The sequence below is a fragment of the Pinus tabuliformis genome, chromosome 1_2 (assembly GCF_031772625.1).
Source record: "Pinus tabuliformis cultivar Carrire ecotype Pingquan chromosome 1_2, CPIR1, whole genome shotgun sequence".
NCBI lineage: Eukaryota > Viridiplantae > Streptophyta > Pinopsida > Pinales > Pinaceae > Pinus > Pinus tabuliformis.
The window spans coordinates 1308630194-1308649494 of record NC_142298.1 but is presented as its reverse complement, the minus strand read 5'-3'; the positions used below and the strand labels follow the sequence as shown (position 1 = coordinate 1308649494).

The 19301-nt window shown below is 36.8% G+C and overlaps 1 protein-coding gene across 2 annotated transcripts in view; it reads right to left on the bottom strand.

The window, feature by feature from the left end:
* Window positions 1-3227: 3227 nt before the first annotated feature.
* LOC149211018 (uncharacterized) overlaps window positions 3228-19301 on the bottom strand; it is a 109595-nt gene continuing 93521 nt past the window's right edge. The window contains exons 4-6 of one of the 2 annotated variants that reach the window (XM_089396861.1): window positions 5373-5496; window positions 3547-3695; window positions 3228-3308 (exon numbers count right to left, since the gene is read on the bottom strand). In XM_089396861.1, the coding sequence (XP_089252987.1) occupies window positions 3576-3695; window positions 5373-5496 (244 nt within the window). In that variant the 3' untranslated portion in view covers window positions 3228-3308; window positions 3547-3575. Of the gene's footprint in view, window positions 3696-5372; window positions 5497-19301 lie in introns of both variants that reach the window. The other variant, XM_089396860.1, reaches the window with a different exon arrangement.

Sequence of the window (19301 nt, the reverse complement as noted above, 5' to 3'; positions counted from 1 at the left end):
ACATATTTCTTAAATGTCCTTATATATATATATATATATATATATATATATATATATATATATATTCGCGTTTCCACGTTTCCAAAATTTAGGGGGGTCACGTTTCGTACCCGTGCCCGTTTCGGAAAATCGCACCATTTCCCCATTTCGTGCAACCTTGGTTTTAATTATTAAGCAGTTTCAGAATACAATCTAGTTTCCAAAACCGGCTCACCCAACAGAGAAAAATATCGGCAGTAGTACCTCTCCTTCGGAGACAGATGCTCCGGCTGAAACCCCGGATAAACACTCCAGCAGCTCCTCAGCTTCAATTTGCCCCACAAAAATCCTAGCGCCAGCCTCTAGGGACTGCGTCAACCCTTTCTGGCCTAGCGTTTGCCCAGCATCACTCTGGCTTGGCCTGCGTCAGCCTCTGGAGGCACTGCGTCAGCCCTTAGAGCCTCTGTGTCACCCACGCTGGCTCTCTGAGGCACTGCGCAGCTCTTGGCTGCCTCTGCGTAAGCCCTGCCTGGCTCTGCGTGAACCTCTCGCTAGCTCTACGTCCCTCTCTCCCAGCTACTGCGTTGATCCTCCCGTACTATCTTTGCCTCTCTGCTTCTGTATTCACTTCCCCTCAACTGCAACTCTGGTCACTCTCTCAACTTCCTCAGCAAACCCTGCCCCAGAAAGTCGAAATCTTGATCAACTCGATGTGTTCTCCAAGTGACCCTCAAGCCTCCTCTTATACTTTTCTCGTTGACAATTCAACGGCCAAGATTAAGTCCCTAATCAATGGCTAAGATTAACTTTGGCTTGATCCATGAATTTTGGACCCTTATAGCACAGTTTTATATTAATTCACATTAATATTTTATTTTCCCTAAATTTAGTCTTAGGGACTCCATTAAAAATATTAATTATTTAAATATCTCCCAAACTATTTAGAATCTTCCCAAACCATTTATGGGTATTGGAGATCTCATGTGCCTTAGCCTCTCCACCAATTTTCGTGGCTAGAGCACATCCGATGCTACACCAAATCAACAGTTCATCACCCACCAAGGGTTGGGACATCCATGGGTTCATTAATGATGTAGGGGGCATTCATGGGGGCCCTAGGAAACAAAGTGATGACCATAACGATAAGGGGGTAGAGCTCATGTTTGGCTTTTTCCCATGTGCTATTTTTAATGTCCCGGCCATCTTTTTCTTTTTGTGGTATTATTTCTTTTTGTATGTGGCCATGATATGCTTTTAATCTTTTTTTTAGTTGCATTAACCTTCGGGGCAACGTTCCAAACCCGACTGAGACATGTGGACAATGGGAGGGGGAGTACCAGAGCATTATGGACCCAAAGAGGGAACATGATGAAAAAGGGCATGTAATGTGCGGAGAGGAGTGAAAAGTATAAAACGGGAAAACAGGACCGCGCTACCAAAATCGGGGTTTCCCAAGTAGTGCCCATTCTTAAGCTATAAGCGAATAGGAGATATCCCATGAGACTAGGGTTGAGGATTAATCCCCCATTTAAGGTGAGGGAACAAGACTACAGTCAAAACCCTTCCTCCTTCCAAGTCTCCCAATAATCCATACCCAAGTGTGCCCAAAGAAAAACAAGCATAAGCACCTGATTGCACAATGAAAGACCTACCTTTAAGATTATGTTACAAATAAAATATATATAAATAATATAAATATAAATAATGAGGATAATTGTAATAATGATTAGTTAATTAGTAATTAGTACTGAAGAGGCATGTCTAAATGGGACATGACCTTCCATGAAGAGGCATGTCTAAATGGGACATGACCTTCCATGAAGAGGCATTGCCTAGTATATAAATAGGCCCCTCACTCTCATTTGTAACATCATTCTTATTCATACATTTTAATATATACTCCTGCATCGTAAATGGAGATCTACATATTCCAAATCTTCTGGAGTATTTAACTTGAAGAACGAACTTTGTTCGTTCCATTTGGTATCAAAGCCTTCAATGGGTGAGGGAAAATATGACCGGCTCAAGGAGCGGAGATCATCTAGCACAATATCGGCTACACTGGTAGATGTCAGGGGCTACTAGCTGCCAGTTGAAGACAAATCTACGAGAAAAATGTTCTCCTACGGGGTCACCCACTGGTGGTGGGTAATAGGGCCATAGCCCAAAGTTGGGATTCTACTCTAAACACTACATGGAGATGTGAGATGTCATGATCACCTGACCTCTATTTCATGATCATCTGATTTTTTTTCATCTATGGTCAGAATATATGCACATTATATATAAAAAGTAGTCTCCCAAACATTTTTATGCACAATTGTTATAAACAGTTTCCCTCTCATATAGCCCTATAAAGATATGCCATTTCGCCATTTTCCAAATATTTCAAGTGTTGTTTTCAAAACCTGTATCCTTCCAAAAGACATACACACAGACATATAACCGTTGTTTCTCCACTTCCTAAAGCTCGGGAAAGCTAATCTTGGTCTTCATTTCCATTGTAAAAGTATTTACCATTTCCCAGTTTCAGGCATTTTAGGTGCATGTATGCTATTTCAACTTTCAATTCCAAGAGACAAAGGATTGCTAACAACAATGTGGATAAAATTTTCATAGTCAACAAGAAGCCCTACAGTAGCAGATAGAATACAATACGGTAATATCTAGTTGAAAATTGAAATAGCACACAGAACTAAGGGAATAAAACAATCAGGCATAATTTATGAGTGTAAACAGTCTAAGCTTTGATTCTCTCAAACATCATAAGACAACTTAATATTCATGCAGGGAAAGTTGTTGCTGATATATCATGGGAATTTATGATAGAAATTATTATCATCAAACCAAACAAAAATATCAGAATTTGCAGGCTTCTACATAAATTTAATTTAGAATACATTTTGAAACACCTAAATTTATAGAAATCTTTGCAGTCTTTTCTATGAAGTCGATGGCATAATCCAATTTGAAGTGCCTGGAATTGCAGGTTGAGACTTCTTACCAATTGGTCTAGCTCATGTAAAGCTCTTAATCTCTTTGCCTAAATCTATCTCCACCTTATTTTTTATATTCCATTCTTACATCCCTCATAATCAAAACAGAGGAGAGGAGGAGTTCAAGTTAGATTAATTTAATATCAAAGCAACAATCAATCAATGTCTACCTTTCATCAGTATAAATTGATGGATGCTGATCATAAAATATGTTTCATGCACATTTCATTCACAACAGGACAACAGAATAACTAGAGAAATCAATGCATGAGTTTACAGCCAGAATCAACTGCTATCTGGTAGCATGGAAGGTAAGAGTGTGTAAAGACCCTCCTGGCATCACAACCAAAGGAAATACTTGATATAAACAACAACAATAACAAAATGTTAAAAGACACTCATATCCAATCCCCAAGGAGCTGACAGCCAAAAAATGAGACACATGTCAATCAAAATGACATTTCAGACCAAATATAAAGTGCAGGATATTGCACCCTTAAAAAAAGTGTTTTGGAACAACAACAAATTTATATACAACACGTTAAAGTGTCTTACAAAGCAAAGTGCCTACATTTTTCGTTGATATTGCTTATCTACACGTCAGGCCATATCCCGCTTTGCCTCCCTATCTTTCTCAACAAGCTGAAGTGTTGTAGCCAACCTTTCTGTTTCTGCTTCTAGATCTGCTTGTGATGAGATAATTCTTTCACGAATTTCCTCCTATTGACATTGCCAAATGCATATCAATGAACTGAAAATATTTAACTGATGACAAAAAACTACACAGATACTCTTACTTGTGAAATTCATGTTAAATTCATTAGGATAACACACAACAATATAATCATTTTCTGCCGTAAAAACACAAACGAATTCCAATTAAGAAAATATAGATGCAAGAGAGTAGACTTTTCTATCAAAATTGAAGCCTTTTGCATACTTATGCTTATATTGACTGAGTTATTGCATGTAAGTTTCGTCACATGAATGAATACTCTGAGCCATCTTTAATTGTCAGAAACATATCATTCTTACTTAAGGATGAGAGGGTGCAAGAGTCTCAGTATGTTTAGTGTGTTTGACATATTTAATACATTTTCTAACACTAACAAGGATGCAAATTTAATTGAATCTTGACATAAAAGTCATGAATTTCAATCCATTCTGAGCTCAGATTGCTGTATCCAACATGCCTGGATCATCAAATTATCTAAACTAGCAGGAAACAAAACAATAATAGCAAATCTGGAATGTATTTATCTGCCAACCTAGTCATATAATTTAGCATCCTTTAACAGTTTGTCAAACACACTCTCACAAGGAATAACAAAAATAAGTATCATTTCCCTTTTTAATCACTAATTGTGCACTCCTCAATAGTGATGGTATCAAATACAATCAAAGACATTAAAGAAATTGCAACTTATGTGATACTCAGCAATTTAAATGTTGATTTTTTGTAGCACCGGGAGGTATTCCTGCATGCCAAGAGACTTCCCAAGTCCGCCAAAAGGAATTATAAAGATTGAAATAAAAATTTATTTTTAAAAGGTTCATGTAGGCTTCAAAAAGCCAAGTCGGCCACACCAGTGGAAGGAGGTGACCCTTGACTAAAAGGGCACCCATTTGACCAATATAAATACACATCAAAACATTCATTTTCACCGTCTAAGAAACAACAAAGATCTTATCTGAAGCAGTCACACATGTGGACAGAGAGAGAGAAGACCGAAGTTGACTGAGTTGACCGAAGTTTGATTTCTGTGAAGTTGGACCATGTTTGACTGTTGATCAAATTAACTGCATCTCAGATCTAACCTCAGTATGTTGACTGCAGGCCAAGTTGATCTCAGGACCTTGACCGCAGGTCCAAACCTTTCTGTTGACCAGTATTGACCAATGTTGACCAGCACTGACTTCTCTGTTTTTGATGGTTTGACCGCAGTTACAAACTAGAATTTTTTACCAGGTTTGACTGGTATTTGGGCTTGAGAATTGGCACAGATTTCTAGACAATTTTTGTTGTAAACCTTGCTAAAGAATAAATTATCCTAAGAAGAAAAGTTCGCTAGGTTTTCCCAGGGTAAATCTGTGTCTCTTGTGTTTGGCTGTCTCTTTATAATCTTACTGTTATCATTGCTCTACTGTTGAGACTTTCTATGTATGATTGCTTAATGATATAAGTGACATAAGATAACTTAGGTGTAAATCATTGGAATTAATTATCAGATTAGGAGATCAGTTTCTATTATAAGAAAATTCAACATTGAATACATGCAAGCATCTCTGTTTTATCCAGAATATAATCCATTTGCATCTGTCCTTGACAAACCAGTCATATGCCACCTAGTATCACTCCATACCCAGAGCTACTATGATCGATCAAGAAAAACAAACCTGAACTCTGAGTATTCTCTCACGTTCTAATTCAAATAGAGAACCTTCCACAACCCCTGTCCTAGGCATTAGCTGATCTTCAGCTACCTCTGGATCCAATTGGTCATTTTCAGCTTCCGAATCACTGCAGCAGGAATATATCAGTACTAGCAAGACAATCTTAAAATAGTAAAAGAACAAGTTTCTATCAATAGGGACAAGTTACTTGAAACAAAACAGTTTTCAAGGACATAAACAGACAACCTGAGCCTTGCACACTTACTTTATATAGATATCAAGTTCAATGAATAAACAAAAGCAGTTGATGGAACTAGAATGATACATTAAATGATAAATCAAGGGTTCAGGAATCTGCAGGCCATCTACAAAGCGATTGAGGAAAACAAAAACTTGTTAGGTTATACTTAGACCTGCAATGCTATTAAGGACAATGAATAGAATTGTCCATTCTCTATAATTTATTTTCCCACTTGTATAACCATTATCACCATCTCCCTCCCAACAGTCATTTTTCACATGCTCCCTGTTGCCGCAAAATTTAGCAGGCTTAGTGCAAAGCCCCACTAGGTGAAACCAGACCTTATGTCAACAAGAGAAATGGTTGCAACTGTTACCTCAACAATCTTTTTTCCTACTAGTTAGTGGTATTTGACCACAAGGGAGGCTTCCCTAAATCACCTAAATGATAATCAATTACTATGGCTTAAGGTGATGGATAAGAGGTTTATAAGATGGGACAAAGTGCCAGCAAAGCCTAAAAAGGACAAGGTCTTCTATGCCAAAGTTCAAGCACTCTATTCCTAGACCAAAGAGATAGTTGTTATAAGTTAGGGTTTAGTTCATTTGCAATGATAGGGTGCACAATGTCATAACAGCCAAAGAAAAGGCCTTTTCAAGGATAACCAACAAAAGAGAGTTAGGGCCTTCCAATAAACACCTTGGGTTAAGGTCACTAAATGGGAATTTAGGGATGAAAAACATGCATAGATAGCAAATAAGGATGACATCAGCCCTAAAAGGGAAGGATTAACCATGCACAATGCTAGATGTTTCTTTTATGTAATTTATTAATACAATTCCTAATTAATGAATCGTAAACATCAAGCTAAAATTCACCTTTTATGCAATTTTATACCCGCAAACCCTAGCCAGTAACCCCAGACGTTAGGAGAAAAGATAAAGGAAAGAAACTTAATTGGTTTTGAGGGTGATCAACACAACTTGATATCAGTGGTTTAACCTAAATGGGTTTCATGTAGTCTTCTAGGACTAAATTCAATGGAAAAGTTATGATGGAGTAAGGGTGGATGACCAAGGCATCCACTTTTAAAGCCCCAACTATTTCCTTGTGAGAGGAGAAATTAAGTATAAGGAATGCATAATCAGAGTTTCCTTATAGGTTCGAAAGAAAACAATTTCGCATAACATAATGGAGAAAGATTTCAACATAGATCTACCATTTAGTCATGGCACAAAATGGAAATCTTACTAGCACAAATAAAATATGCAAAATATAGAAGATAAAGCAAGAAACATATAAAATTCTCCAAGAAACACTTCTTTCAATCCCAAGAAAACATCTTCAAACAAAATACCTTTTCATAGGAATTCGCACCATAGAAAACCAAGTTTAAAATGTGTGATGATGAAATGAAATAAAGGGAGCCTCTATTTGTATGAGGCTTACTACCCTTATTTTTACAAATTTACAAGTAGAGCCCTAATACAAGTTTACATGAGTGTTCAATAAGAGTGAGGTTACAAGCCAACCTCATAATAGCTCAAAAACATAACAAATAAATGCCAAAAGAGCCAACATGTGTGGGAGAAAAGCCTCCTCCAATATGACATCATCCTCCAAAGAAACTCAAGATGCAACGTGCAAGTAACAAATATGTCAATGAATGCTCCATACTCCAAGAAGTAGCTCAAAATCCATTGGTATGCCTCAAAACCATGATGTCATCACCAAGGTGCCCTACAACACCCTTTTAAGGGCAATAGGGGTGACATGACACCAATATGCTCAAACATTGGGGTCCGTCAATGATGTGCAAACCCTGCCCTATTGATTCCAGCCTAAGCTGCAAACACCATAATGATGCAACCTAAGCCGCATATACCCACAGTATGCAAATACAATTGCATGTCACACTATGTGTGTCCCAAGATAAACACCAATATCAATGGTGAAAACCCACTTTATCAAAGTTTAAGTCTTTAATAAACCTTTGAGCGGAACTTTCATAATGTTTGGTTAATTCTTATTACCCGCGCATATTAACCATACCCTTTTTACTCTGGTTTCAGTTTAACCCAAACTTAAACCATAATCCATTGATTCCGCTTATTTCTATTATAATTTCCATATAATAGAGATATTCATAAATTACACGTAAACCTTACCTTTCTGCCATTCCACAAACCTTTGCACATACTTCGATGCTCTCCTTAGCGCGTTAAATCTCTGTCGTCGATCTCATTCCTCGATCTGACGTTATCGCGTCACCCGATCATCAACTAACCCGAATGATCTCTACCGTTGATCTTCTCCGCCCAATCCAACGGTTGTCGCGTCACCCGATCGCCAACAAGCTTGGCTGATCTCCACCGTTGATCAATCTCGCTTGATCCAACGATTATCGCACAATCTCGCGCAGATATTTGCACGACCGTTATCCGATTGAGAGCATGCAAGAAAAGTGGTTTTCTCTCTCCACCGTTTGCTACGTGTCAGCCACTAAAGGTAATCGCGTGAAATTTTTAAAGACCACTTACCACCTTTAGGGCGCGCGAGAAACTGCTTCCCGTCTTTGGAAACTGCCCACGTGCTTAATAAGAAACTTAAAGAAACTCGGCTTAATAAAGGGTTAGTGCTTAATCTCCACCATTCATCTTCTTGACTTCATTTGCGCGACTTAATCTTAGTCGTCCATCTCCCTCGCTCTCGTTCGTTAATCTGACAGATCCAACGGTTCCTGTGCACTGTTACGTTCTTTTGGTTCTTACTATGTAATAGCCCATTCGGCTTTCTGCCTGAAGGCCTCACGATCTTCACTTGTTCTGGTCTCGATCTCTGCTCGTGCCTTCATGCTTCCTTCACCTTCACTGTGAAGGTCCTCTCCAATACTATGTGTGCGCAACCACGTAACACACTACTCTCTGCACCTCTTCTCTGATTCTGCACACCTGCAACCTACATTATGCAGAATTACTCAAGTTCACACACAACTTATAATTCAAATACGCGTCACACAAACTCAGAATCGAGTTATCTATATTAATAAACAACCATTACACAGGAATTTCTTCCTTGACCTGATTTTCAATATCAGTGGCCTTTCCTTTCTTGCCCGTAGGGTCAAATGACTAACTCTCTGACTCCTGACTGACTCTCTACCTGACTATTATGCCTTTTAGGCTTAAATTTATACAAAAGGTTCTCTTTAACCAATTCTGGTTCAGATCCTTAATCTGCTGAACTAAATCCTGAATATCCTCTAAGTCCACTTTTAACTCTAGTAATCCCTAAGAATCCTCTCTAGTTCCATGAATCATGAAACCACTTTCTAGTCTAAGATTTACAATTGATTTCCAAATCTCTCATCATCACTCATTATCACTCATGTTCTCCTACATTCGAGAGCATTTACAAATATCCTCACAATATCTAATTAATTCCTATTTTAATCACTCAAAACATTAATAATTACATACATAGGAATCCAACTTCCTTGAAAACACAAGACCGCCTAAGTTAACTAGAACATAATGAAATTGTTGAGCTGTATGCTCCTACATCAGACTCCCAAGGTTAAAATAATCATGATCCCCTAATCATGTGCTTTTGACCTTTGTCTTCCTGAATCCCATACTTTGTTCTGTAATTTGTCTTTGGTCGTTGTTGTTGTTTGTTGCTATTCTCCAGGTTTCCACACTTTATGTTGCTTTGACCCACTAGCTATGCTTTCACAGTCTGTTGTTGTCTTTCTTTTGTCGCTGCTTCTTGGCCAGTTGGCCTTATTACTGTTGTTTTCTTCTGTGACACCTTCACCATCAATCTTATCATTTTTTCAATCTCTATGTCCAATTCATCTTTTGACTGATAATTACTTTGCCATCTGTTGTTGTACGTTGTCCACTCATCTTCAAACTGTTGTTTGTTGTCTTCTCTTTGAAGTTGTTGGATCCTTACTACCACCCTTTCATCCTTACCCTCTTGTGACTTTCCAAACAACCTCTATTCAATATTTGTAAATTTACTTTTAAAAAGTAAATTGTCCTCCAATTTCCTTTGTACTTGATTCCCCTCAAATACATCACTATGTTGTTCATCAATTCTAGCATATTTTCTTTCCTCTTCTATCTTTACTTGGCTACTCATATGTGCCAAATTTTCTCCAACATCTGCAACAAAACCTGCACTCACAAAACAATTATTAAAATGAAAAACATAAGGCCTCAGTGCCTCTTCTTCCTTTGACAACATTTCAGTATGTTGCTCTGATTTTTCCTTCTCTATCAGCACATCAGTATGTTGATTCAACCTCTCTAAAGAATTCTCTAAAGGACTCTCGAAACTGTAAGCAAGTCTCTCTTCCACACCATCTACTTCAATGATGTCTTTCTGTTCTTGTCCACTGTAGTGAACTCCTTCTTCTGCAATCACACTATCATACTCTGAGTTTTCCAGCAAATATTCCAACAATTCAATTTCTCTGTGACACTTCATAAGTATTTCATCATCACTTATAATTCCTGCATTTGTACACAATTTATCAGTTTGAGAATTACAAGGTTCAACAGTCTCAACTGTTGCTTCACATATCAGCTCTTCAGACTGATTCTCATCTCCTTCTTTCACAAGAAATTGTTCCTGGATTGTAACAGCTTCAAACATCAATGTATTACTAAATTCTTTCTGCTGCAATAATTCATTGTTTTTCCCATTTAAGAGACATTCTCCATCCTTCTTTACTTTAGAGTATTCATCTTCTGAAAGATACTCTTCCATACTTTTGACAGCTTCAAAAGACTGCTCATCCTCTGCAAAACCTTCCTTTGTTAGTGACCAATCATCAGATGTCCTTTCTCCCTTTGCTAAATCTTTTGCATATACTTCAATAGATGTCCTTCTTCAATACATTTTTCTTTGTTGTCTCTCTGTAACCCTTCTTCCAGAGCTATCCTTGTCTCATCATCTGCACTAATATTCTCCTGCATTTGTTCTTCATCAATAACATTAATCAAACTCATTAGATTACCTCGCTAAGACAATATTCCTTCATTCTTCATCAGAATAAGTTCCTGATCTTCCATACAACTTTAAATCACTGTCTTCTCTCATTGAGTAACTCATCCATAGACTATTTCTGTTGTAACCAATCAAATTCTCCCTCTTCTGAGAAATTTTCTTTGTCACCTTTTACTTCAAGATCTTCATCCATCCAGAAGATGTCTTCACAAAGTTGCTTTTCTCTTGCAATACCTACAATCATACACAAACTATCAGTGTTAAAAACATAAGACCTTGTGGTCTCACTTGATGCTTCAGTCATCATATCTCCTTGTTGTTTTGAATTCTCACAATAATTCATAAGATCTTCCACAGATCTCCAGTCTTCATCTTTACCCAGAACTTCACCCTGTTCTGCTTCACAAATGGAAACTTCCATTTCCAACTCAGCTTCTCTAAGTTCTTCCACCAGCCACTTTACTTGCCTCTGTTGTAGCCTTCTCTGTAACTCAGACCACTTCACTGCCTTTTTCCTCAAGACCCAACCTTGTCTTTGGTTTTCCTCTAGTATCATCCTTAATACATTGAGTTGTTCTTTTAACTCTGCAATCTCCTTGTCACACTCCTCTTGACTCATTCTCTTGCCATTTGCCTTGGCATCCTCCTTCTTCACTTTTCTTCTGTTGTGGTCTTCCTCAGAACCTCTGTTATCTCTGTTATGACTATCAGTAGTCATCTTCTTCTCTATCTTCATGAGTTCCTCACTCACTTACTATGAGTTGTACTAAAGCCTCTGCAACAGCAAGTCCTCCCTGCTGCCACTTACCTCACCAAGCTTTCCTCTGTACTTGGTCTTTTGGCAAGCACTTGGTTTTCTGTTCTCTCGAACCTGCTTGAGCACTTCTCTCGATAAGTACGGAATGTTATCCTTCAATTGAATAAAGGTAACACTATTCATTTCCAAGAAGTACTATATGTACCTGATCTCAAGAAGAACCTGGTGTCCATTTCACGCATGGAGGACAAAGGATTCAAGGTGGCATTCATTGATGGAAAGGTACGTGTTTGGAAAAGAAATTTTAAATATGCTTTTACTATTGGGTTCAAGGTTGACACTTTGTATCAAGTTGGAGGAAGTCCATTGGGAGCCATGTCTTGCAACACATTTCTACAATCTGAACTATGGCACTCGAGGTTTGCCTATCTTCATTATAAGGCCATACCCATAGCAGTACACCCCCTTTTTTCGCAAAAGGGATAGCGCATGATCGGCGTGTCTGTGCCATTCAACTATCATCATCAACATGATCATCATGTTATATTGTAAACCCTTTCTGCATGTGTAAATTGTAAATAATCTCAGCAGATCCGTGTCGTGTATGTAATGCCTTGGTAAACCTATTTTTTTGGTGACGATCTACATTCCAGGAGGTTTTTTGTCTCATCGATCCATTCTTAGATGGTCGGCAGAATTTTCCTTCAGCCTCACCCCAAAGCCGAAGTGGATTTGGTGACTGGGATCTTAGGGGAGTCCTAGTGTTCTAGATCGAGTTTATGTAAAAGTAATTTGCGAATAATCCTAACTATTTGGTTAGGTTATTTTATTACAAATTGCTTGATCTGCTAGACTATATTTGTGTCGCAGAACTGGATAGTTTGTGAGGGTCTTTTGAAAATGGGTTTTCCCCCTTGAGATGTAAAAAAATGTAAAAATCATGATATAAAGTGTCTTGAGAGATAGAAAAATAATTTATCCCCTCATAGATTAATTAACTAAATTTTCTGGCCATAATTAATTAAAATCCTAAGCCAGAAATTTAATTAATTATAGGTCCTACGCAAATTTAAATTTTCCAAAGGCAAAATTCGTGGGTCCTTAAAATTCAAATTTTAAAAGGTCCCAGGACTGAGGTAAATTAATTATTTTGCTAAATTTTAAGCCTTTGGTCTATGGGGTTTAAGTCAAAGTCAAATTTTTGAGGAAATTAACTCAAAATTTTTATTTTTGAGTTAATTAAAATGCATTTAATTGAAAAATTCGAATTTCCTTAAGAATTTAAAATTTCGACAAATGAGATTAAAAGAAATTTTAATCATCATCAACAATCGAGATTGCTTTGACGAGGATCACTGGAACTAGCGGTTGGTGGATTTATCTTTAAATAGGAGGTCATTTGTCAGTCAGTTCATCCGATCTTTAGATCATATACCAAGCTCTCAAGCTCTCTTGTATACTTTTTTGAATTAATGCAAAAGTCTTCGGCGTTTCAACGACTTTTCATTTCTCATCTTTTCATTTCGGCCGGCAACGACAACATTTTTGGCGCCACTGTCGGGATATTTTATTCTCGGCGTTTCAACAACATTCATCTTTTCATTTGAGCCGACAATGACAACATTTTTGGCGCCATTGCCGGGGATATTTTATTCTCGGCGCTTCAACGACATTTTATCTTCATTCATATCATCTTTATCATTTTTACCGGCAATGCCAACATTTTTTGGCGCTGTTGCTGGGGAAAGAGTTTTTTTGTCCTTGGTTTCTCGACGTCGTTTTAATCATCTCATATTTTCTCATCTATTCATTAGCCTATCAAGCGTCACAACATTTCCTGGCATCCTTTCATCGATTCATCACCTTGCCTTTCGTCATCTCATTAATCGTTTCATCTGCACCTTTAGCACCTGGACCTATCGGTTCGTTTCTTGTTTGGGTGGTGTTGTCGCGCGGATTGACACGACAACGCTCAGACCGGGGGTCACTCACTCTGATCCCCGATCCCTCCGTTTAAGCCTCTCTCCCGCGGCTAAGGGGGTAGTCCCTGTGAGATGATGAGACCAACTGGCGACCAGTTGGCTGGGAGACACGAAACACGATGCGAAAAGCACTAGATGGATTTGATTAATTTAGCAGACCAGTGCCTTAAGAGATTATGGTTAAGATGATTACTTGTTAAATGATATAAAAACATGAATCGTGAACAGCAATCATTTGTCATCAGCGAAATCACAATGCTCTTAAAATGACCAAAACGATATCCAGCAACAGAAATCTTTTCAAAATGTGAATGCTTTAAAACCACCACAAGAGTCATGAGCCATTAACCAGATATCAACTTCGCATCTCGACTTGAAAATTTTAGCATCTCAGCATAAAACATATAACGCGAAAGCCTTTGAGACTTGCAAAAATAATTTCCCACAAAATTTTTATTTTTCAAAAAATCTTTTTTTTTTTTTTTTTTTTTAATCTTTTTCAATTTTTTTTTTTTTAATATTATAAAAATCAAAAAGGAAAAAATCTAAAACTAAATTCTAACCATTAAAAATAAAACTAAAAAATATATTTTTTCATTTTTTTTTTTTTTTTATTTTTTTAAATGACTTTTAATTAAAACATTAAAACTAAAAATCTAGGAAAATTTTAAAACTAAACTAAACAAAAAAAATGAATTAAAATTATTTACAAACTACAAATTAAAATGAGAATCTAAAACATTTTTTTTTTATATATATATTTTTTTTATATTAATGTTCAACTATATTAAAAAAAAAATTAAAATCTAATTAAGTTAAAATCCTAAGAGAAAACTAAACCAAAGTTTAAAGACTAAAAAAAACTATCTAATGAAATTAACATCTAACATAAAATCTATTCTAAATACAAACTACGCTATTTAAATCTAAATTCAAAAAAACTAACACTTTAAACTTAAATCTAAAATACCATATGAAACAAAACTATATAAATTTTTTTTTTAAATATAAATCTAATCTAAACCTAATCTAAACCTACGCATGACTGAACGTTAAGCTAAAATGCAACCACCCAAAACGATACAAAAATTAAATCGATGAAACGCAGTTACCTGGCCCGAGAACGATGAGAGACGGCATACATGTACCCAGCAGAACGTTACCAATTTTGCAGACGTCAAGATCGCTGAGGATTGCAAGAGACTGAAACGGTGGATGAATTTCTGAGCGTTTATGCATTGAACGATTGCTGGACCGGGTCCAAGGGAGATTTCTCCAGCGGCAGCTACAGGCCACGGTTCCAATATTTTACATTCACAATACCACCGATCCGCAGACTTTTGCAGGTTCAATCACCAGAAGGCAACGTTTTCGGCAGCAAGTTACATGGATAAGACGCCTTACGCTAAGATTTGCAGTCACATTCCTCCAGCAGCGATTTATAAAACGCATGGATTTTTTTTATGAGCAATTCTGACGTTTTCATACGTTATACCTATTACGTGGAAGCTGAAGGTGCCAGGGTTTTACAAATAAATATTTCAGAACAGCATTTGGAGTGGTTTTCGCTGGTATCATAAGCATAACCAGATGCATTCAGCGTGGATGGTTCATTGGGAAAAATTCTCACAGATTTCTTTTCTTATTTTTTGTGCAATTCGAAAGGCAGCAAGAGAACCACGCTGCTTCATTCAATAATTTTTTCTTTCTGGGTATGAACACACATTGACAATCTCCGCCTTTTCCTCTTAAACTGAATTGTGTTAACCCTGATGGCGATCCTGCAATTACAAAAAAAAAAAAAAGGACAAAACCCTAATAAAAACTGTACAAAAATTTGAAACCCTAGATCAGAGAAATTTCGAAACCCTAAGACAGCTGATTTATTTGTACAGATTTAGCCCCTTAACAGCCAGATTTAACCATAAATACATAAATATTTCAAAGAACAGAAATTTGAACTGTGCTGTGAACAGACAGAAAATCTCTCAATGTAAAATACGAAATAAACTTTAAATGATTAACCCAGGGCGAAATCAGCTAGGCTCTGCAAAGGAAAGCCTATGGGAGTCGGCTGGTTCAGCCTAGAACTTCCCCAAACGCCCACGACTTCCTTCAGAAAGGTTTTCCTGCACATCTCAAGCAACCATCAGCAAAGAGAGAGAGAATGCTGCTAGATCTCAGGAAATAATGGAGATACCTGCCATTATCCCAGAAACCCTAGCAACACTCAAACCCTAGCAAGTGAACAAGATACCTGTGCTCACAATACTCTAAAAAACAAGCTATAACTAATGGCTGAAAACTGAAATATGCGGAAAATTAAAGATCTCACAGCAAAACCAGAGAGTAACACCAGCACGATTTAGACCCCAAAGTCTTCTTTTATTAACCAGAAATCAGATTACAAGAGAGCTTTTTTCAGTCCAGACTCACAGATCAGATGACTTGAAATGACCCCCTAAGACCCTATATAAAGGAAATGATCCTAACGGCTAGTTCAAGTGATCCATGTAGAGATGATCTCGACCGTTGATGAGGATCAAGACATCTCTTGATCTCATCCGTCGATTTATTAACTTAAAATATTATTATTTTATTAGTTAGGGTTTTTGCTTGATTTTTTAATTTTTTTTTTTTTTTATTGTTTTTCATTATTTTATTATTTTTATTCATTTTTTTAATTTTTTAATTCATTTTAAAATGGATCACTGAACTAAACCTTCGGAAACATCACCTAGGACCTAGGACTTAGGACTCATGAGGGGATTTAAAACATTTTTCGACCCTCAGGACACATTACATCATGACTTTTACAAAATTACATCTCAAGGGACAAACCCATTTAATACAGACCCTCACAAAACACCCAGCTCTGCGACACAACGATAATCTAGCAGATCAACACACTAGGATTCTCCTAAAGTTCTAATGACAAAATCAATCCCGGCTTTGGGGTCAGGTTTGAAGGAAAACTCTGCCGATCCGTGGATCGGTGAGACAAAAAACCTTCCGGGACGTAGATTATCATCAGAAAGTTAGGTCCACCTAGGCAAATTACATACATGACTTCATGTCTGCTAAGATTATTTACAGTTAATACATGCAGACTAGGTTTACAATCAAAAAGATCAAACTGCTGATGATGGCAGGATGGCACGGTCATGCTGATCAGGTGCTGCTTCTCTCTGTCAAGAAAAACGGGGTGCACTGCATGGGTAGTTGACCAGTAGGGGTCAACATCTGGCTCTACTTGGGGACACGTTGCTGCTTGCAGGAATGTGAGAATCCAGAATCTGCATCCATACAACACAAAAATAAGTAGCGTCCATCCAAAAATCAGCATATACGTTAAGCACAATAAAGATAAAAGCTCTTCATTTATTGACTATCTAAAACAGAAACGAAAATGCGGAAAAAACAAGGAGTAGGGTTAGAAATACGATACAAAGGATGCCCTACGGCATCAGATGTTTTCAATATAGTGCATACTGAGCATTTGCCTGCTTTTAGGCAAATCTGTCGGCTGCTTGTCGGATGTGCCATGTCCCATTTTGCATATGGTAGGACTCCTTCCTATCCGAAAATCAAGCTGCTCGCGGCCGTCTGATGCGTCAAATCTTCTTCTCATTTTCTTCCTCTTGTGCTTTTTCTTTCTGGCAGGATGAATTACTGATGAGCTGGAACTTTCTGTTTCGAAACTATTAGATGAAGTACGCGTGATATGTCTCTCTTTAGCCCGCATCTGATCTTTATCATTCTTAAGTCCATCCTCAATCAACCATCTTTCAACTAAACTAATAACCTCCTCATAATAAGATGGATCTTGTTGCAACAAATGAGAAGGCTCCTGATCTATTGATGTTATATGTTTTCTTTCATTTTCCAATTTCTGAAATTTTTGAACCTGTATTCTAATGGCATCCATCTGTCTAGAGTGTTCAACCTTTATAGCACTAATTTGTCTAGCATGATGTTCTTCCATGTCTTTTATTACTTTAACATTTTCTTCCTTTATGTTCGTCAAGCAATGCTGCATGGAATTTATTTCTTCTTCATGATTCGCTTGCATGTTTCCAATTTCCGTTTCATGTTTAGTTTTCATGGCCTCAATTTCCTTAGCATGCTGATTTTGCGTGTCCTCAATCTCCTTATTACGTTTTTCTAGATGGGTGCGTAAAGTTTTAACATCATTGATAAGATTAATTTGGTTGCTTTCCAGATTTTTTACCAGCATCTTTAAATCTTGTATTATTTGCTTTTGCTCCTCCTTTTCATTGTCACTTATCACTGATTTTTCACTATCCTGAACTTGATCTGACATATTCTGATCTTGAACTCTTTCTTCAACAGCTTGACCTTTAATATGATTACTTTCTTCTTTTTGCACAATTTTAGAGGTAGAAGGCAAGCTGTGTGGACTATCATATCTATCTTTAAAAGCATTGAGAATGTCTTGTAAAGAAGTGAAAAAATCATTAGGAAAGTTATTAAACCAATTCAAGGCATCACCCTCTAAAGAACGGACAAATAGACGCATCTTGAAATCTTCATTATTATATTGAGGAAATCTACAGTATAAGATCATTACACAAGTAAACATGTTTAAATGCCTTTTAACAGTGACCGAATCATCACCCGAGAACTTAAGTAATTTACCAATGGCCTCTTTCGGAAGATCATGAAGACTATCAGTAAAATGACATGGTTTAAATGAATAATCCATGATGAACAATAAGGGATGATAGAACTAGATCTTTGCTCAAGAAAATCAAAAGATGAAAGAAGTGGAGTCGCCACTTGAACAACAAATCTGATTCTAAGATCCGAGAAGCAATCAACAAACAGATATGTGGTAGGCTTCTTGTCTGGGAAAAATAAGAAAATGGAGTCGCCACCCAAACAAGAAACACACCGAAGAGATGCTGCTGATATGTGATGAAAAGATGCCAAAATATTGAATCTGCCAGCTCAAGTGAGAGATGAGAAGATGAGAAGATGCATGAAAAGTCATTGAAACACCGAGAAAAGGTATCCCCGGCAACGGCGCCAAAAATGTTGTCGCGCGGATTGACACGACAACGCTCAGACCGGGGGCTGTCACTCTGATCCCCGATCCCTCCGTTTAAGCCTCTCTCCCGCGGCTAAGGGGGGTAGTCCCTGTGAGATGATGAGACCAACTGGCGACCAGTTGGCTGGGAGACACGAAACACGATGCGAAAAGCACTAGATGGATTTGATTAATTTAGCAGACCAGTGCCTTAAGAGATTATGGTTAAGATGATTACTTGTTAAATGATATAAAAACATGAATCGTGAACAGCAATCATTTGTCATCAGCGAAATCACAATGCTCTTAAAATGACCAAAACGATATCCAGCAACAGAAATCTTTTCAAAATGTGAATGCTTTAAAACCACCACAAGAGTCATGAGCCATTAACCAGATATCAACTTCGCATCTCGACTTGAAAATTTTAGCATCTCAGCATAAAACATATAACGCGAAAGCCCCTGAGACTTGCAAAAATAATTTCCCACAAAATTTTTATTTTTCAAAAAATCTTTTTTTTTTTTTTTTTTTTAATCTTTTTCAATTTTTTTTTTTTTAATATTATAAAAATCAAAAAGGAAAAAATCTAAAACTAAATTCTAACCATTAAAAATAAAACTAAAAAATATATTTTTTCATTTTTTATTTTTTTTTTATTTTTTTAAATGACTTTTAATTAAAACATTAAAACTAAAAATCTAGGAAAATTTTAAAACTAAACTAAACAAAAAAAATGAATTAAAATTATTTACAAACTACAAATTAAAATGAGAATCTAAAACATTTTTTTTTTATATATATTTTTTTTTATATTAATGTTCAACTATATTAAAAAAAAAATTAAAATCTAATTAAGTTAAAATCCTAAGAGAAAACTAAACCA